General features: G+C 41.0%; 1 protein-coding gene across 4 annotated transcripts in view; it reads right to left on the bottom strand.

Annotated features, from left to right (window-relative positions):
* LOC5504370 (transient receptor potential cation channel subfamily A member 1) overlaps nt 1-18483 on the bottom strand; it is a 29148-nt gene that overhangs the window by 1029 nt on the left and 9636 nt on the right. For 3 of the 4 annotated variants that reach the window (XM_032372648.2, XM_032372647.2, XM_032372650.2), the window contains 26 exons: nt 15078-15174; nt 14663-14838; nt 14000-14116; nt 13389-13497; nt 12797-12951; nt 12312-12448; nt 11999-12047; nt 11621-11809; nt 11175-11267; nt 10542-10624; nt 10117-10278; nt 7359-7476; nt 6877-7046; nt 6189-6270; nt 5762-5818; nt 5499-5579; nt 5348-5418; nt 4809-5001; nt 4437-4618; nt 4250-4310; nt 4112-4180; nt 3692-3988; nt 3501-3569; nt 3190-3300; nt 2726-2850; nt 1566-1740 (listed from right to left, as the gene is read on the bottom strand). In XM_032372648.2, coding sequence (XP_032228539.1) covers nt 1566-1740; nt 2726-2850; nt 3190-3300; nt 3501-3569; nt 3692-3988; nt 4112-4180; nt 4250-4310; nt 4437-4618; nt 4809-5001; nt 5348-5418; nt 5499-5579; nt 5762-5818; nt 6189-6270; nt 6877-7046; nt 7359-7476; nt 10117-10278; nt 10542-10624; nt 11175-11267; nt 11621-11809; nt 11999-12047; nt 12312-12448; nt 12797-12951; nt 13389-13497; nt 14000-14116; nt 14663-14838; nt 15078-15174 — 3228 coding nt within the window. Of the gene's footprint in view, nt 1-1565; nt 1741-2725; nt 2851-3189; nt 3301-3500; nt 3570-3691; nt 3989-4111; nt 4181-4249; nt 4311-4436; nt 4619-4808; nt 5002-5347; nt 5419-5498; nt 5580-5761; nt 5819-6188; nt 6271-6876; nt 7047-7358; nt 7477-10116; nt 10279-10541; nt 10625-11174; nt 11268-11620; nt 11810-11998; nt 12048-12311; nt 12449-12796; nt 12952-13388; nt 13498-13999; nt 14117-14662; nt 14839-15077; nt 15175-16092; nt 16251-18483 lie in introns of those variants that run through there. The other variant, XM_032372649.2, reaches the window with a different exon arrangement.

Here is an 18483-nt window from a genome sequence, read left to right as displayed (position 1 = left end):
GATTTCCCTAATGGGGAAATCACAGTAGGTAACATATTAAAGCAATGGTTAGGAGAGAGGCGGATCGTAAAGAGAACATGAGGGACAAATGCTATTATGATGCAAAATATAGGACTTTCTTTCAATAGCAGAAATGAGCAGAACGCATTTCAATTCATCCGTTGCGTGACAGAGCCACAACGGCTGCGAAGGACAAGCCGTTACGGTACCCTTTGCCGTCGTTGTTTTTAACGATCATAAAGGTAGCTTTTGAACCAAGAGCCAGGGTAAGAATTAATTAATCACATTCACCGTGTAAGAGAATCCTTAGGCTGGATTTTCACTAGCGAAACAAACGGAGATGGAAAAACAAGGGTGAACGTGAGAGATTTCGCGCGTGTGGAAATCTGCGCAAAGGATACGCAAGCAGGAAGGAAGAAAGGAATTTTTCCCTCCCTTTCCTCCCTCCTTCCTTCCTTCCTTCGAACGTTTACTTCTTCGCTTGTGGTCTCCTCGCTTCTCCGCGGTGCTCTTACTTATCCACTTACTTTTCTAGTGGAAACAGGCCTTGATTAGGTTGAAGGTTAAGGAGGATTAAGGAACCTAGAAAAAGACGACACAGAAATCCCAACACCAAGAACCCTTTATTGAGTGAGAGACTTGAAAAAGATCAGAACTAAGAAAGACACGGGAAGCCCAGCACCAGATAAATACCTTTTATTCCACCATTACAGATTAGATTTCCACAGAGAAGAGTTTCTTTAGAATTCAATGAATATATTCCCATGTTTTTCGGAATCTTGACTCCTCTCTGTTGTAATGCCTTGATGGCAAGTTTGGATTTTTCTATTGTCTTTTATCCTCATTGTTTTTCTAAGATATTCCCAATTTGTTTTACCCATAATAGTTTACCTATAATAACTTTTTCTCGCGACACTTTCGTTTTTGCTTTAATCCAATTTTATTCAAAATTCCTACCAAAAATATATCAAATTTGCAAAAACGAAACTGTCGCGCATCCCATAGTAATAAAATTAGAAAGAAACTTACTCAAGTATAATTTTCATTTAGAATCCATTGGCTGGCCGTGCATATGAAATAACCCAGATGTTCATATTTAATTCCCAATAAAAAATAGTTTGGTATGGATTTTTTCTAATCCAAAAAATAAAAAAATAAAAACTCTATAAATAAACCTTGATTTCGTCATGACCACTCCGAAATTCTAACTTTTCATTTTCCCGTCTCCATTCATAACCAAATTCGTAGTGTCGTAGTTTCCTCTGAGAATAGCACGTGAACAAACAGCCATCTACACCAATCATCATTGACTTTCACTGCCGCTCCATAAACCATTTGACTGCACACAGCAAGTTAAAATCATTGGTCAAAGTATTATTATTGACCACGCATTATTGACTGAGTAAAAGTGGAATTTTAATTATCCGTGGTATCGAGCCTACGAATTGAGGGAAATGAGATCCAAGAAAGCTTTAGAGATTTTCAGTGAAAAAAGATGTTATTGAAGTTGAGAGAAAGAAAATGTGTACTAAATGGCATTAACACAAAAAGGCAAAGCCTCAGACCGAGGTTTCTCTGTTGTTGTCTGGATCGCCAGGCGGGTCACTCGGTGGATCACTCTGTGTGGAGAGTTCCGGAGTGGAGCGCTCCAGAGCAGGCGGTTGCCGTGGACCAGCGGTACTCGCCAAGTCTGTCAGGCGCGAATCCATTCGGTTTAGTAGTCGGACAATACTTTTCAATCTATTATTGGAGCAAAAAAGAACACTACGTTACCATCATCATCACCTTTAATATTGCCATCTTCATTATCATTGCCTGACAATAGATCATCGTCATCATAAATAAATGTGAAACCGAACTTCTACAACATCAACAACATCGTCATCATAACCATCACCAGCACCGCCATCATCATCATCATCATCAACATCGTCATAACCACCGTCATTATCATTATCGTCACCACCACCATCATCATTATTATCATCGCCATCATCATGATCATCATTATCATTATCATCACCATCATTATCATCACCATCATCATCATTATCATCACTATCATCATCATTATCTTCGCCATCATCATCATTATCACCATCATCATTATCTTCGCCATCATCATCATTATCACCATCATTATTATCATCGCCACCATCATCACCATCGCCACCATCATCACCATCGCCACCATCATCACCATCGCCACCATCATCACCATCGCCACCATCATCACCATCGCCACCATCATCACCATCGCCATCACCATCACCATCACCATCACCATCACCATCACCATCACCATCACCATCACCATCACCATCACCATCACCATCACCATCACCATCACCATCACCATCACCATCACCATCACCATCGCCACCATCATCACCATCGCCATCACCATCACCATCATCATCACCATCGCCACCATCATCACCATCGCCACCATCATCACCATCACCATCACCATCACCATCACCATCACCATCACCATCACCATCACCATCACCATCACCATCACCATCACCATCACCATCATCATCACCATCACCATCACCATCACCATCACCATCACCATCACCATCACCATCACCATCGCCATCCACCATCACCATCACCATCACCATCACCATCATCATCACCATCATCACCATCACCATCACCATCGCCACCATCATCACCATCGCCACCATCATCACCATCGCCACGCCCCTGGTCTTACTTGTCTTCCTGCTGCTCAACCTTGGCGGTCAGGTTCTGTACGTTATCCGAGATGCTCAGCAGGGCGGGGTTGATATACGTCTCCTGATTGGCAGCCGTGCGTTTAGGCGAGCCGAACTCCATCAGCTAGTGAGAGATAAAATAACTAGAACTGTCATGTTCAGATTGAACAATTTAACTCCGAAAAGACTTTTCGCTCTTTCTAGTTATGCTATTAGGAAACAGTGCGAGGGATGCGCGCCAACACACATGCTTGCCTGCGCTTCCCAACTCTATTTACGAAATACTGTAAGCCTTGGTCCTGTGGAAGATTTCCCCTAAAATATTTTTGATTTGTGTTAACGGATCCCCACAACTTTGCAATAACAGGGTCCTTAACATCTATGACTACGGAGTGACAACGCTAACGGCGCAAGGTTAAAGAAATGTGCCATATCCCTCTTTTCACATTTGATAGAACCTTACCTTTTGTTTCCAAGTCTTGTTCCTGTTGGGGAAGTCGACAAAATACGCGACCCAAATCTTGCGCAACACTCGGCGAGGGGTGGCACGCTCAAGCTCCAATAACAGCTCAACCTGAAACACAATTTACCATGCATTTTCTTTAAAATGGTTGAAATAATTGATGTCTACGTCCCGCATGATAAGCAATTGAAAACGCCATTTGATACGCGTGCGCCTAACAATTTGTAACGCTGTAGTACGCCCCACAATTTGTAACGCTGTTTATCAAGTAATCCATACAGCTGTATGTCACGCAATCCACGACGCTGTACCTGCATGGCATGCTGCTCCATTTTTGCCGTCTGTAGAATTCGATTGACGTCTCCAACAGAAAGACCAATCTGAAAACATCACAAGACAACTTGAACCAGCTTTACTTTTGTACTTGACTTTGGGAGAAGGCCACTCAGACCAGGAAATATAAAACATTGTTTTTACAGTGGTTGAATATCTGTTTACTTACCAGCAAGTTCTTGATGATGATGGGCATGCACACGCAGAAGATGATGTAGATGATGTAGCTGATCCATGGGTTAGGAATAGGCTGGTACTTGTACACGGTGTGGGGGTACTTCATCTCGCCCAGAATCAGCATAAAGGTGGTGAACAGAGAGTAAGGCAGCTCGTCAAATAGGAACTGGGTGTCCGTCTTTCTTTGAGCTGTCTGGGGTGCGGCAGCCGTACTGTTGGTGCTGTTGGGAGCTGTGATATTGTTATTGGTGTTGGTGCTGCTGGTCGTTGTGTCGCTGTCCTCATAGTACTGTGATATTAACAATCAATGTGATCATGGAAAATGTCATTTGGTGCTGCAATGCTACAGGATTATAGAGAAGAATGGTAATTCCCTATAGTCTATATTTAAAAAAATACGCAATTCTCTTACATCTTTTTTCAGCAGCAAAAAGAAGGGGATCCCGAACGCAATGACGAATGGTATAAATAAAATAATAATCTGGAATAGAAAAAAGACAGGGTTATTAGCGCCTGTAGAATATCTAACAAAGACTTCATTCCATGTTACCTTAATTAGAGTCTTGATAATATTTGTCATCATTATGATGTAAATACCAAATGTAGAAAACCTGAATGCAACAAGTTTACCATATCAGTGCAAACAAAACAAAGCAACACAAAAATGAATAAACGCTATCTAGATAATGTCATTATTGGGCGCAAGTTTGCAGAACTATATTTAAGAAATCTCTCACCTTCGTAAATAGAGTACAAATATAACCCAGGCTATAAAAATAGCCGTTGCCGCGAGGGGCCTGGTTTCCCCTGTAACTGACACGTGATTATCGAAGACTTCGTATTGGATCATGTAAACGAGGCTAGACATGTACAGGAACCACTCCATCCAGTTGTCTGCTTTTAGGAGATACTTGAACTTCTACAAGAAGTAAAAACAAATAGAAATTATGGGAGAGCTATTCTGTAACCAGGATAAAGTTATCACATTAAACGTATCATTGGGTTCATATGCCTGCGTACCCTATCCAATATTTGGAAGATTTATTTTCTGTTATTATGAAGAATGCTTATCACAATGACCATGTATATAGGGTCATATATTAGCGTACCTCATCCCATATTTGGAAAAGCTCTTTCAGTAAATGAAACAAGCTCATAACGATAATGGTGTATTTCGGGATGTCTATGACTAGGTTGTCTTCGATTCTCGCGTCCAACATGATGGTCATGGAGGTGAGAAGCAGAAGGAAGATGAGGTAGAACGTGAGGTTCATCACGTAAGCCTTCCAACCAACACTACGCCTGCAAAACCACAATGAGAGATAGGTGTAAGGCTGGAGGAAAAAGATAAAATCAACATAAATAAAAAAGTATTAAATGTTAAAATTGATAATATCTAAAAGAAGAAGAAGAAGTGGAACATGAAGATGATGAAAAAAAAGGATTGGAGGACGAGAAAAAAAAGGGAGAAAAGAAGAAAAAGAAAATGATGAAGAAGAAGAAGAAGAGGAAAAAGAAAATAAGGAAGAAGGAGGAGGAGGAGAAAGGAAGAGGAAGAGAAGGTGGTTAAGATAAACAAACGTCATTAACTGAGAAGCGATGATAGGTAATGGCAATATTGTCAGAAATCACACTTTTGATGACGTACCATTTGATATTCATAATTGCTCCACATACTTGATGAGACAAACAGTTGACACGCTTGTACTTAACCATGGTCTGTTCGAAAATAAGGTATACAACGGTCAGGTTGACACAAAGAGGCACAGAAAAATAAGCAAACTCGATAAACATCTTACGTGCAGACAATCCAAGAACTTCTTGGGGTCATCTTTCCTGATGTCTGGCATGCCTTGCAAAAACATAAAGTCAAACGTGACCTAAGAGAAAAAAAACATTTATATTGTGGCCTAGACAGCATTGAGGGTGGATCTAAAGTTAGAGTGCAAAATAATGTTTTTCGTAGATTTTTTATCACTCAGCCAGGCCCCATGGCCTTACTTGCATTAAAACCTCCTGGCATTAGTAACATACAACTACTACTTGTGCGATCTTCACTTACCGAGTAGTCCTCGTCTTTGCCCGCTCCACACTCTTCAACGCATCGATCAAGGAATTTCTAAGACCCAAAATATATGTGAATATATTTATATGTATATGTGCTTATATGTATGTGTGCTTACTAAGAAAATTTAAAAAGATGCAACTTACTAAGGAATGCTTTAAATAGACGCAAGCTTACTAAGGAATATTTTAAATAGATGCAAGCTTACTATAAGGAATATTTTAAAAAGATGAAAGCTTACTAAGAAATATTTTAAATAGATGCAAGCTTACTAAGAAATATTTTAAATAGATGAAAGCTTACTAAGGAATATTTTAAAAAGATGCCAGTTATTAAGGAATGCTTCAAAAGGGTGCGATCTCAACAAGAATGCTATAGGGGGTGCGAGCTTATGCCGCCTAAGGAATAACATCCTCTAACCTACCTCCGCTGCTGAAGGCATCTTGATGACGAGGTGCTGTAATTGGGTCAGGCCTTCCTCAACACGATGACACATCTCACGCCACCTGAAGGAACAACAACACGCAACACGTCAGGCCTTCCTCAACACGATGACACATCTCACGCCACATGAAGGAACACACGCAACACGTCAGGCCTTCCTCAACACGATGACACATCTCACGCCACTTGAAGGAACAACAACACGCAACACGTCAGGCCTTCCTCAACACGATGACACATCTCACGCCACACACGCAACACGTCAGGCCTTCCTCAACACGATGACACATCTCACGCCACTTGAAGGAACAACAACATACGTCCTAAGCTAAATTACGGTGGAGATACAATACCATGTTTCTTTTGCTCTACAAAACCAATTTGGATGGAAATGGCGGGGACTCTTGGAGCGAGGTAAGATCGTTGAAAAGTGCGCAATCAAAGAAACTTCTCTAAACATTGCTACTGGATTAGCTACCAGGCCAAACTATGGCCTCCTCTCAGTAGCTCCAAGTCAAGTAACACAGAGAGTGGAATTCTCCATAATTTGATAAAATGGTCAGCCGTTGAATAGATCACGTGGCAATATGTGACGTAGTAGTCTCCTTCGCAGCCGCTGTGGTCACTACGAGCGCTTGCGTGACAGTGACGTAGTAAATTGTACCCACCTTGTATGATTGGCTATCACCATGACAACGTTCTCTCTGCCCGCCTCTATGGCCACATCCAGTCCATTCTGGTTATACCCATTGTAGGTTATCTTCTGGTTTGGGTCGGAGAGAAGGAAGTCCACTACCTCGCTATGCCCATTCTTGGCTGCTAGATGAAGAGATGTGTCCTGCGAAAATAGGGAGTCGAAGATGCTCAGAACAAGATCAAAGCAAATTCGCTACAAAGTGCTTTTCATTCCACACTCAATGCTTTATTTCAGGAAGTAGAAACAGCCAAGGTACCTTTGTTATTGTTTTTATTCGATAATCATTCGAAAAGCAAACGATCTGAAAACAACGGTTTATAATCTATTTAAACATTCCGCAAGAACATCCCCACATCAGCCGATTGAAATGGGCGCTTTATCGTACGATTATCTTGTTAAGAAAGGACTTGGAAATCTGATCCTTCGCTTATAGATACGATTTTACCATTTTACCTGATCTGCGTTATCCTCGTCGTTGATACAGTTTGGATTCGCCATGCAAATGAGCTGCACACTCCTGAGCGAGCCCTTAGCGGCAGCAAAATGCAGTGCTGTACGACCCTCCGTGTCCCTATAAACCACAAACCCATTACTATTAGCTGTACGACCCTCCGTGTCCCTTTTATCACAAACCTATTAGAGCTGTACGACCCTCCTTGTCCCTTTTATCACAAACCTATTAGAGCTGTACGACACTCCGTGTCCCTTTAAACCAAAAACCCATTGCTATTAGCTGTACCATCCTCCACCCTCATGAAAATCTTTCATGACCGTCGTCATGGTCGGTTGTCCTTGGAGCTCTGGAGGGAAAATTAATTGTTAAGCCGTCAAGCTTTCTTCCCTTCCTGCTCGTCTATTTGCTCTTCAATGTCGTATATGTATTGTCTGTAATAATGTGTTCATTGAAGGAAGTGAATATTCTATTTATAAAAGTGCTTTGGCACTGTTAGTATGGCTAGCGACCTCAAGGCGATCGAGGACCTCCTCGATAGAAAGTTCGACGAGAAGCTACGGCCCATGAAATCAAGCCTCAAAGATCTATCCTCACAACTGGCGGAGGCTGTGAACTCGCTTGCTTTTCTGCACGACCAATGTGATATACTAACCAAAAATGTGAAGTTCCTTGAGTCAAGGAACACAAGTCTCGAAACGGAGAACAAGCTAATTAAAGTGGAACTCAACAAAATGGCGGGAGATTTGAATACCACGAAGAAGTCCCTCGACGACATAGAACAGTACTCGAGGAGGCATTGTTTAAAGATTAAAGGCGTTCCTTTAAACACCTACGGAGAACACGAAAGACGTAGTAAAAGAGGTAGGAGAAATTATGGAAGTCGAAATCCTAGAAGAAGACATAAGCACAAGCCACAGGCTACCTGCTCCGAGACCGAATCCCAACCAGCGCCCAGCCAAGCCAGGAGTACATGTTAACACGCCGACTGCATCAATTATTGTCAAATTTGCACGCAGAGATGTTCGAGACCGATTTTATGCCGGTCGGAAACATCTCCGAGATAAATCCGTACGGGACATTGGTCTCACGCGGTCCGATAACAAGATCTACATTTCGGAAAGTTTGAGTCCAGGCAACAGGGAGCTGTTCAAGGCGGCGTTAAGCGCCAGACATGATCTGAAGTTCAAGTACATTTGGACGCAGAATGGAAAAGTGTTCCTGAGGAAAAATAACGACGGCCAAGCTGTGCTGATCAGTAAATCACAGGATTTACTCCACCTCAAGCAACGAGAAGACCACGATTCACAAGAGGTAGAGTCAGCAAACTTAACAGGCACGTAAGTCTAGTACGTATTGATGTCTAATTTAAATGAAGATTCCTGTCGAACCTGTCGACAGTCACTAAAGAAGAGCGATAGAGCTATTGAATGTGACCAGTGCATATGTTGTTTTCACCTAAAATGCACATGCTTATCGGTCAAAGAATTTAGATATATATCGAAAACAAATAAATTTTGGATATGTGAATCGTGGCGCTCAGAAACTTTTCAATTCAATAGCTTAACTAAGCCTGAACTTCTTGATTTATCATACAATTCGAATTCTAGCTGTCTTTGCTCTAAGAGCTTATCAATTGACTATTTAAAAGAACTACCGAGATTTGAGATCTTGTCAAAATTTAGTATGGGGCAACACCTATAGTACAACACTAAAACCTCTCTCTATAATTCAAAAACGTGGGATGCGAATTATGACTTTTTCTAAATTCGATGTCCCATCTTCAAACAACTAGGACTTCTCAAGGTTAAAGATATAGTTTACTTCCACAGAGCGCTATTTATGTACCAATACCACTCTGGAACTCTCCCCACAACTTTTGACTCTTTCTTTCATATAATTTCCCACAAATACAACACCCGACTTTCTGCTAAATCTAGTTACACCCTACCTGAAGCACGAACCAACTACGGGAAATTCAACATCAGATTTAGAGGTGTACAAATTTGGAACGAACTCACCAAAAATGACAAAGACCTAAATATGAAATCCTTCAAAAATCATTGTCAGACGACATGGTCGCCACCTATTAACCCACTCACATCTTCACCTGTAACCCATACTATCACCTAATTGGCCATATATTCCTTCCTTCCTTTTGTCTTTTACTTTTTCCGCTCTGCTTGTACCAGCTTGTATTCTTGTCGTATCCTTGTTGTATCCTTGTCGTGTCTCTATATCTGTGTTTTTCTCGTACGTTCTTGCTTATGCACACAGCCTCCAGATCTCCAAACTAGGATTTTTTCCCTAACATTTAAGTGCACCCTAGCCCGTTTAGCTCTCAAGCTATTCTAGGGTGCCCGCACCGAAGCATTGTCTCCCCTCGGTATGCAACTCTAGGTTGTTGTTTTTTTCTCCTCTCCCTCTCAATATATATATGAATATAAAAAGAAAAAAAAGAGTAATATTATATCTCTAATGAAAACAAAAATAAAACAAAAACCAACCTATGTAACACTTAATTTTGTGTGCAAATAAAAGATGTTTCTTCTTCTTATAAACCACAAACCCATTGCTATTAGCTGTACCACCGTCATTGTCCCTATAATCCACAAACGCATTGTTATTAGCTGTACCACCGTCCGTGTCCCTATAATCCACATACCATATGATTTTAACCTGTCTATGGAAATGTTTATTTTCTTTAAGATTCACAAACCAGGAAACCAAAGCGTGGTTTCTAACGGTTTCTGTCCATACCTTTCTATGGTGGCCCCGCGGTCTAGCAAGAACTTCACCACTTTCTCCTGCCCGTTAGAAGCAGCAAGGTGCAAAGGCGTGTGGTCACTTAAGTTGCCTACATTCATAAGTCGCGTCTGGCGGCCTTCCATCAGCTTCTTGACGATCGGGAGCCAGCCGTGACTAAGAATGTCATACATAGCGATATCAGTATGTCGTATGTATACCAGTATAAGCTGACGGAAAAACAGCATGTATGGAAATAGTCTACCATCATCTCACATTTGGGGATAAAGTTGAACGTTATTTTCAATAAACAAACTTCCCGTTGAATGACTAAATTATTTCTGTATTATTGTTTGTGGCAATCAGTTATACCACGTGATGCTATTGAGGTGGATGGGGGTAAGGGGGGGAGGGGGGGGGGGGTAGGAAAATCTTATCACCTTGCGGCCAGATGTAGTGGCGTCTCTAGCTTGTGGTTCTTAAGACTCGGATCAGCGCCATTCTTCAGAAGCAATAAAACGCTCTAAAAGTAAAATTAAAACTTTTGAAGCTGATTAAACTGACGACAACACTGGCCTCTAAAGGTCTATTGTAGCCATTACTAGCCTCTAAAGGTCTATTATAGCCATTACTAGCCTCTAAAAGGTCTATTGTAGCCATTACTAGCCTCTAAAGGTCTATTTTAACCAATACAAGCCTCTAAAGGTCTATTATAGTCATTACTAGCCTTAAAAGTTCTATTATAGCCATTACTAACCTCTGAAAGTCTATTATAGCCATTACTAGCTTCTAAAGGTCTATTATAGTCATTACTAGCATCTAGAGGTCTATCAAAGTTTTTTTTTAAATTGTCATGCTGCGAATGACATAGTCCTCATTAGCATATTTGAGTGAACCAAGTAACACACTTCAGGCTTTCCCCTGTACATTTTATATTCCCCTGTACATTTTTTAAAATAAGAAATAAGTTACGCCATGGGAATGCGCAGATAGGTGTGTTGTCATGACAGAGAAGTCAAAAGCAGGTTGGTATAAATACTGCTTCGTTATTCAGACTGTACCAAGTTTCGTACCTTGAGGAATCCCCCTTGCGCGGCGTAGTGGAGTGTTGTGGAACCCGTGCTGTCCTGGTCGTTGACAAGCTGAAGGGACTGCACCCTGGGATCCTGAAAAGAAGAATGAATTGGACGAGCCGTTCTGGAACACACTTTTCGATCTCTTAGCATTAGAAATATTTTCTGGTCTACAAGTGTGTCGAATGTAATGTAAAATGTAGGCAAGCCATTCAAATACGAAATCTCATTTATCAACCTATCATCCCCAAAGACGAAGAGTAGATCATGTGAATGGCCTTGAAAACAAGGCAAAGCAAAAGGGAAGAGGCGAGATTTTGTTTTAGCTTTTTGTCACCCCCTCTCTCTACCCAGTTTTGTATCCCTGTATCCCTAAAGATGTATGCCAACATATTTTATGTTTTTTACTACTTCAAAGTCAGCAGCAAAACAAACGAAGAACATACATCAAGTAACCCCTCGATAGTCTTGTCCTGACCGACGGCCCAGTGCAATGCTGTCCGGTTTTTGTCATCTTTGCACGAGACGTCCGCGCCCTTGTCTAGCAGCAGGGAGACGACGTTGGAGCAGCCATGTGCTGCAGCCAGTAGCAGCGGCGTACACTTTTCCTTATCGCGAGGGTTGAGGTCTAGACCCTGATGGTACGAGTCATATCATTATAATCATCGTCGTCATTTTTATCTTCATTAAAACTCTCACAACTCTTATCATCATCACCAACCATCACCATCACCAACAAACAGCACTACCACAACTATCACCACCACCACCACCACCTTATCAGTACCATCATTATCTATAAGCATCACCATCGTCATACTCACTTGTTCAATAATGAATCGCACAACGCCTTCATGGTTAAACATCGCCGCCCTGAAGAAGAGAGACTAAGGTTACATATGTAATGGATACATTCCAGCTCCTATATAAAGAAAAACTCGGGACCACAAAGGATTCCGTAATATTGGGGTGCCCGCTTTAAGGAGGCCCGTGCTATGAAGATTCTACTTTATTTGTTGGCCTGCGCATTTCACCTGTGATCCGCTGGTGTGCTCGTCCCAGCAAACAGAGGTCATGTATACTTGTACAAGAAGTAAAAGGGTGTGGCCGTCCCGGCAAAAAGAGGTCATGTATTACCTGTGCAAGGGGGTCATGCCTTCCCTGTCCAGAAGTATGGAGATGAAGGTCGAGGGGTCATGCTGATGAAGACACTGCACGATGTCCAGGGCGCCGAGCCTGCAGGCCAGGTGGATGGGCGAGCCGCCATCAACACGCTGTACGAGGAGAGCACACGAGCAGATATATTCATTGACTCATTTCAACATAAGAAATGCCGTTTCAAATAAATAGAAGTGCACCATTATCAGCTGTTGAAGGCTGTTCTGGAGGGTGGGTGTGGCGTACTGTGTCTGTAAAAAGGGGGCTTCTCTCGTTATTTTGCCCAGTTTTATTTTGTATGCGTCCGTGTTTTTACCGTACCTTGCCCCCTTCCCTGATCCTCCCACGATCTGACACTGTCTGTGGCAGGGTCCCTTGTTCCGGACACAAGGACTACCTTGAATGGCAATACTAAAACGACTACCGTGACATTCCCCTCCCTCCCCACCCTTCCCGGTGCTGACCCGTATAGCGGTGAGGGAACACCCCTGGTCCAGACAGAGAAGGACGGCCTTGAGTGAGCCACTGTCGATAGCGAGGTGTAAAAGTGTGCTTCCTTCATAATCCACGCTGTACAAAATGTCCATCGATTTCTTAGGGTCGTTCTGGAGCTCGTGACCTGCCGGTGACAAGGACTAGATTACAAGGAAATAACGATAACTGCTATGTTATTTCATCCATCATATTGTTGTAATTTAACTCAACAAGCAAACTAAGCGTAAGAAACTGCTGAAAACTAGAAGAAAAAAGACAAGTGAAATAGCGGGAACACCCGCATAGGCCAATTAGTTGGTCCCAAGTGGCGCCTGTTGATAATGTTTTTCTATGCGTAAAATTCTACACAAAATATTCTATAAACTTTTTGCTTTCTTTTAAACGGGACCCACCTCAAAGGAGTTCTCTTCATTTTTAATTAAAGCCAGTCTTTACCGCTGCTCATCCTTTATACTAAAAGTATCATATGACTCTGAGAGGGTAGAAGGGTTCTGTGTTGTAAATCCGGTAGAAGCTCCTTTTTATTTAAATCATCAAGATCGAGTGCCACACGCTACTTACTTTTCTTAAAGAACAGCTCCATGGTTTCATGAGCACCTTTCATCGTAGCCACGCTCAGCGGGGTCATGTGATCACTTCCACGCAACGTCACATTCGCGCCACCATCCAGCTGTCAATCAAAGATGACACCGTCGCCAAAAAGTTGACTTGTTGCAGGCATACAACCACATAAATGCATACCCGCGGGAAAGCTCCATTTTTGCATGCAACGATAGCTTTAGTATAAACGCGTGACGGCTAGGGCAAGTTAGAGATAACACAAGGCAAATGTTTATCTTTTCATACTTTGATTGACAGATTTGGGCTACCTATGGCACAAAGAACGCCTAAGGTATTTGTATTTCTCCTTTTGTCCACAGGAATACCAAAGCGAGATAGAGAGCCAGCCACATCTTTGTCAGTAATTATGCTTCCATTCATTCCGTGATAGAATCTCGAGAAAAAAGTTATGCTTTTACTATTATTGTATTATACTGTTATACTGATCTGCGAAATCCAATCAAATATATCGCACTAGCTTCTCACGCTTGATGATTTGCTTGGATGACAAAATAGCGGCTGTGCCTGAGACACTTTTCCCTGTCTGGAATGCCTGCGCCACGGGTGCTTACCAGTTTCTGGCAGATCTCGAGTGCGTTACGGTGCTCCAGGTATGCGGCGATGTGTAGGGGGGTGTACTTGTTACGCCCCTCGATGTTCACATTTGTCGCCTTGTGGTTTAGCAAAGCCTTAAACAGCAAAACGAACGCATTAAAACACACACGCAGAAAAACCTGAATTTTTTCGATAACTCAAAATAAAAATTTTTGTGGTTCAACAATGCCTTCTAAAACAACAAAACGAGTAAAATTTTAACACCTCAAAAATTACATAGTATCTCTTGTGGTTTAAAAAGCCAAAAGGCAGCAAAACAAGCAAAGATTGGTAAATTATTCTTATCTTTTGTGTGAGATTCAAAAAGGGCTGCAGAATCGTATTTTGTGGATTTTCTATTATATCATAATCACTAGTTTTTATAGCAGTGGCGGCGGATCAAGGGATTGTTCCACGGGTTTAATAAAACCAACACATGATGCCTTTTTTTAGGGTCAGATTTAAAAAATTAGTTATAATTTCATAAATTGAGCCACCCTATGAATCACCTGGAATTCGCAACTGATTTGCAAGTTACCTACAACTCAACGTGACATGGCCTACAACCATAATGGCGGCGCAACCCAAGCGAGACTACTGCTAAAAGTAATGTCGTTACCACGACAACAGTGACGTCATACCTCGACGACGTCAACATTTCCTGTCCTGACGGCCGCGTGTAGCGGTGCCTCCTCTCGGTGATCTTTCAGATTCGGGTTGGCATGGCAATGCAGAAGATACTTGACGGCCGCAAGTTGTCCGGCGGAGACTGCGCAGTGAAGGGGGGTCTTGCCGTACGAGTCACGCTTGTCGATATCTAAAAGAAGTTACGTTACCTTTGGCGAACCAATGGTTTCAAGGCGGCTGGAAAATACGGACTTTCTGAGCTTCGTTTATTTTCTTGAAATCTCTTTCAAATTTTACATGAGATGCGAGATGCGAGATGCGAGACAATCGACACGACCTACTTCTCTTGGGAGAGACTCCCATTGAAATCGAAATAAATTGCTCCCATAGAAAAGATACTTCTCCGTGTTGTTATGCTATGGTACTTACCCTCATTTTGCTGAAGCAATACGCGGATTTCCTGTGTGTTTCCTCGCCGCGCAAGACTGTGCAGAGTTTCCTTCTCGCCATCGGCCCCTTCCCCTGACTGCAAAAAAAAAATTCATTCTCAGATTATATTATAAATAACATTCAAATCCTTCCCAATGCAAAAAAAAATTCATTTACAAGCAAAATCATAAGTAAAATTTGAATCTTTTTCTTGACATGGGAAATAAACAATTCTGTCCCAGAGACTATATTATGAATTAACTCTAAAGTCCATAGAGCAAGTAGCTAGCCTAAAGAATGCTTCAGGAATTTTCAATACTATTGTTAATACTTTAAAAAAAAAAAAAAAACTAGATGCGCAGATCGTGCATTCCCCTAAAACCCGTAACAATGATTTATTCACGTGTTTATTTCTGCTGTTTAATTTTTCCACCAAGAAATTCGTAAAACATCTATTTTTTGATATGGATCATTTTTAATAAACTTCATATTTTATTATCCTTCTCTTTTTAGGACGCACTTACTATGTTATTCTAAGTATGATTTAAAGTATCCATTTCATCCAAAGATTTGCGATATCCTATAAATGAAATTATGGGAGGTGTAGTGAAGCTTTAATAAAAGGGGTCACTGAAAGTGAAACATCCCTTCACTTATTTAAGCCGGAAAAAAGGCAATTAGACAAAAAGCCTTAAGGTCTTAAATCAAACAAAGAAGAAGGATCACAAAGTGTCCATTTAAAGATTGCTATGTTATGACTTTTTAAATGGTTGCATTGTGATACAAATAAAGGCTAATGGGAAAGAAGCCTTAAAATACTTAAAAGAAACATTACTTAGAAATTAACTTCCCACGTAAAATTGCGACTTTTGAACAAAATGTAAAGAAACTGTCATCATGGTTTTGTGATTTTTGATGTCTCCTATTTCATTGTCTTGGGCGCCATTAAAGGAAGAAAATCATTTTTTAACATAATTCAAAAAGAATTATTGACATTTTCTAATAATTCCGGTACCTTAAATCGTTTTGGAATGCAGTCCTTGCAGGACATGGTGTCCGGTCGGCATCAAAGTTGCATTCTATATTCTCGAGGTTGTCTGTGATTTTGATGCTAAAAGATCGTTTCATTTTCTACCGATACACTGTCAGGCGAATTCCAGAGCATCTGGCGAAAGCTATGAATAATTTAGAGACTAATCGTCCATCTATCGGCACTGACGAACTCGGATTTGTCATCTGAACAGCTAAATGCAAAACACGCCTGTCACCACGGTACTCTACTCAAACTCCTCAGAAAAACATCCCATTTTTAGTAAGGGCCATTGAAAATAAACGCCACAGAGTATCAGGAAAAAAGGTTCGAGAATTTTGATGAAACAAGAGGGACCCCCTTTGATAATTATTTTTGTGATAGTATCTAGAAAGAGGGTGAGACGGGAAGATAAGCATTTTGTCGTAAAGTGTAGTGGCGTGTGTTGGAGAGTTTGAGAGATCGTGATAACACAAATATTATGCCTTGAAAATACAAAATTAACCCCACCTTCGATATTCAGCGAATACAATTGGTGTATGTCCTTTTTCCACGCATTTACAAATGCGGAAATGGGATATATTCCATTTTAATATTTACCTTGAAACAGGACGCAAACTCGACAAATGGGCTTCTGTGGTTTCGGGAACTTTTGACATTTTATTGCTATTAATTTGGTTCTGGTGACCTTTCTTTTGCTCTTGCTCTTACGAACTGATAACAATTGCCTACAACACGGTTTGAGTGCTGACTTTAGTGGAATTACCGCAAGGATATTTACTGGATACGGATCTTTGTGGGAAAACTCATAATAGCCGAGCAAATGGAATAGGTGGAATGGCGCTAATCTCAACTCTCCAGGATAAGCATATAAAAAGGGAAAATATTTTCGAGGAGTGGGATTTTGGGAGTGGCAATTGCTATTTATTTCTCGGTTCGTGAAAAGCTGCGGCAAATTGCGTTGGATCTTCAAGCATCTGTGGTTATCTAGATTTTGACCAAAGTGCTCGTTTTCACCACATTCTGTTTACTAAATAATTCAAATTCTTCTTTGAAGGTTGTCTGAAGAGCTTATTTAGACAAATGTATTTCATCAAGTTCTGTCTAAAACCGAAAAAAGGCTATACATGATTATTCAGACCCTTAGCAGGCCACGTAAGATGGGGGGGGGGGGGGGGGGGGGGGGCGCAGCCAAACCCCTTCTGGTCATTTCCTTTTAATTTTTAAAAATATTAGGGGTGCCCCACCCCCTGCTACGGCCTTGTGATTGGACTTCAAATAATTGCTAGATCGTTAGTGAATATCTCTTCAGTCTTTGCTGCATCTCAACAATCGTCGAGTAATGCATCTGCAGATAATCAATATTTTGCGTCCTGCATCTTTCTCTGTTTAGACTAGTCATCTCTTAACAACCCCCCCTCCCCCTCTCAGGTATAGCGAACATCTGCTGAGGGGGAGGAGTGGGGTGTGCGCCTTTTGCATCCGTGAGTTCGAGCTTCGCGCTTTTTTGTAATGATATCTTTGTCTAATAAGCTGCGTATTCTCTGCAAACCCTGGCTACACGAATACCAGCGTTACATTGGGTTCTTTTAAGTCTTAAAAGAACCCAATGTATAAGCAAATCTCATCTCTCTCACACCTTTATATAGTATATTTTTCAAAAATGTGGTTCGCGTAAAATTTTAGAAGTAACATGATCTGCATATTAGGCAAGAATGCCTAAGAATATACCTAGGAGATAACTCATCTCTGTCAATTTTCCAACCACAAAATCGTCAAAATCGTCACAGCTAGTGACTTGAAGAAAAAAGCCTAATAAGCTATGGTCCACAGAAATGATATATTTTAAAAAAATGATTAGTATAAAGGATACTACTGTCTAAAATAACACAGAAAAATCCAAGAAACTCGCTTGAAAGGTGCATTATGACCGTAACCTTATGTTTATCACATGATTGTGTTTTTATTTTATATTCTTTGGGTTTTCTTTCTTTCCGGCTTAGCCGCCGGAAACGTTACGACTCTCTCGAATATGGCTTGAATAATACGAAAAAGAAAAATGGTACACAAGGAGAAAAACTTAAATGAATCCTGAGCGAAAATTGATAATGGAAAAATATTATCTGTTTGAATTAGTAATTCCTTTTTTCACGTATTAGTAACGCATGTCTTTTCTGTAAATATTGATTGTGTTTTTTTTCTATGAGAAAAAGAGGCTCGAAACCAAACAGCTATTCGAATATCTATTTCAATATTTTGCTAAAATTTTCCATAAATGCGCTGACCTACTGCATTCTATACATTGGGCTCCTTTTTTCAATTTCGCTAGCGTACCATATTGCCCACAAAGCGACTATTTCTAACTTAAATACCTTT

Source organism: Nematostella vectensis, chromosome 3 (assembly GCF_932526225.1).
Source record: "Nematostella vectensis chromosome 3, jaNemVect1.1, whole genome shotgun sequence".
Taxonomy (NCBI): Eukaryota; Metazoa; Cnidaria; class Anthozoa; order Actiniaria; family Edwardsiidae; genus Nematostella; species Nematostella vectensis.
This window is presented reverse-complemented; position numbering and strand designations above follow the sequence as displayed.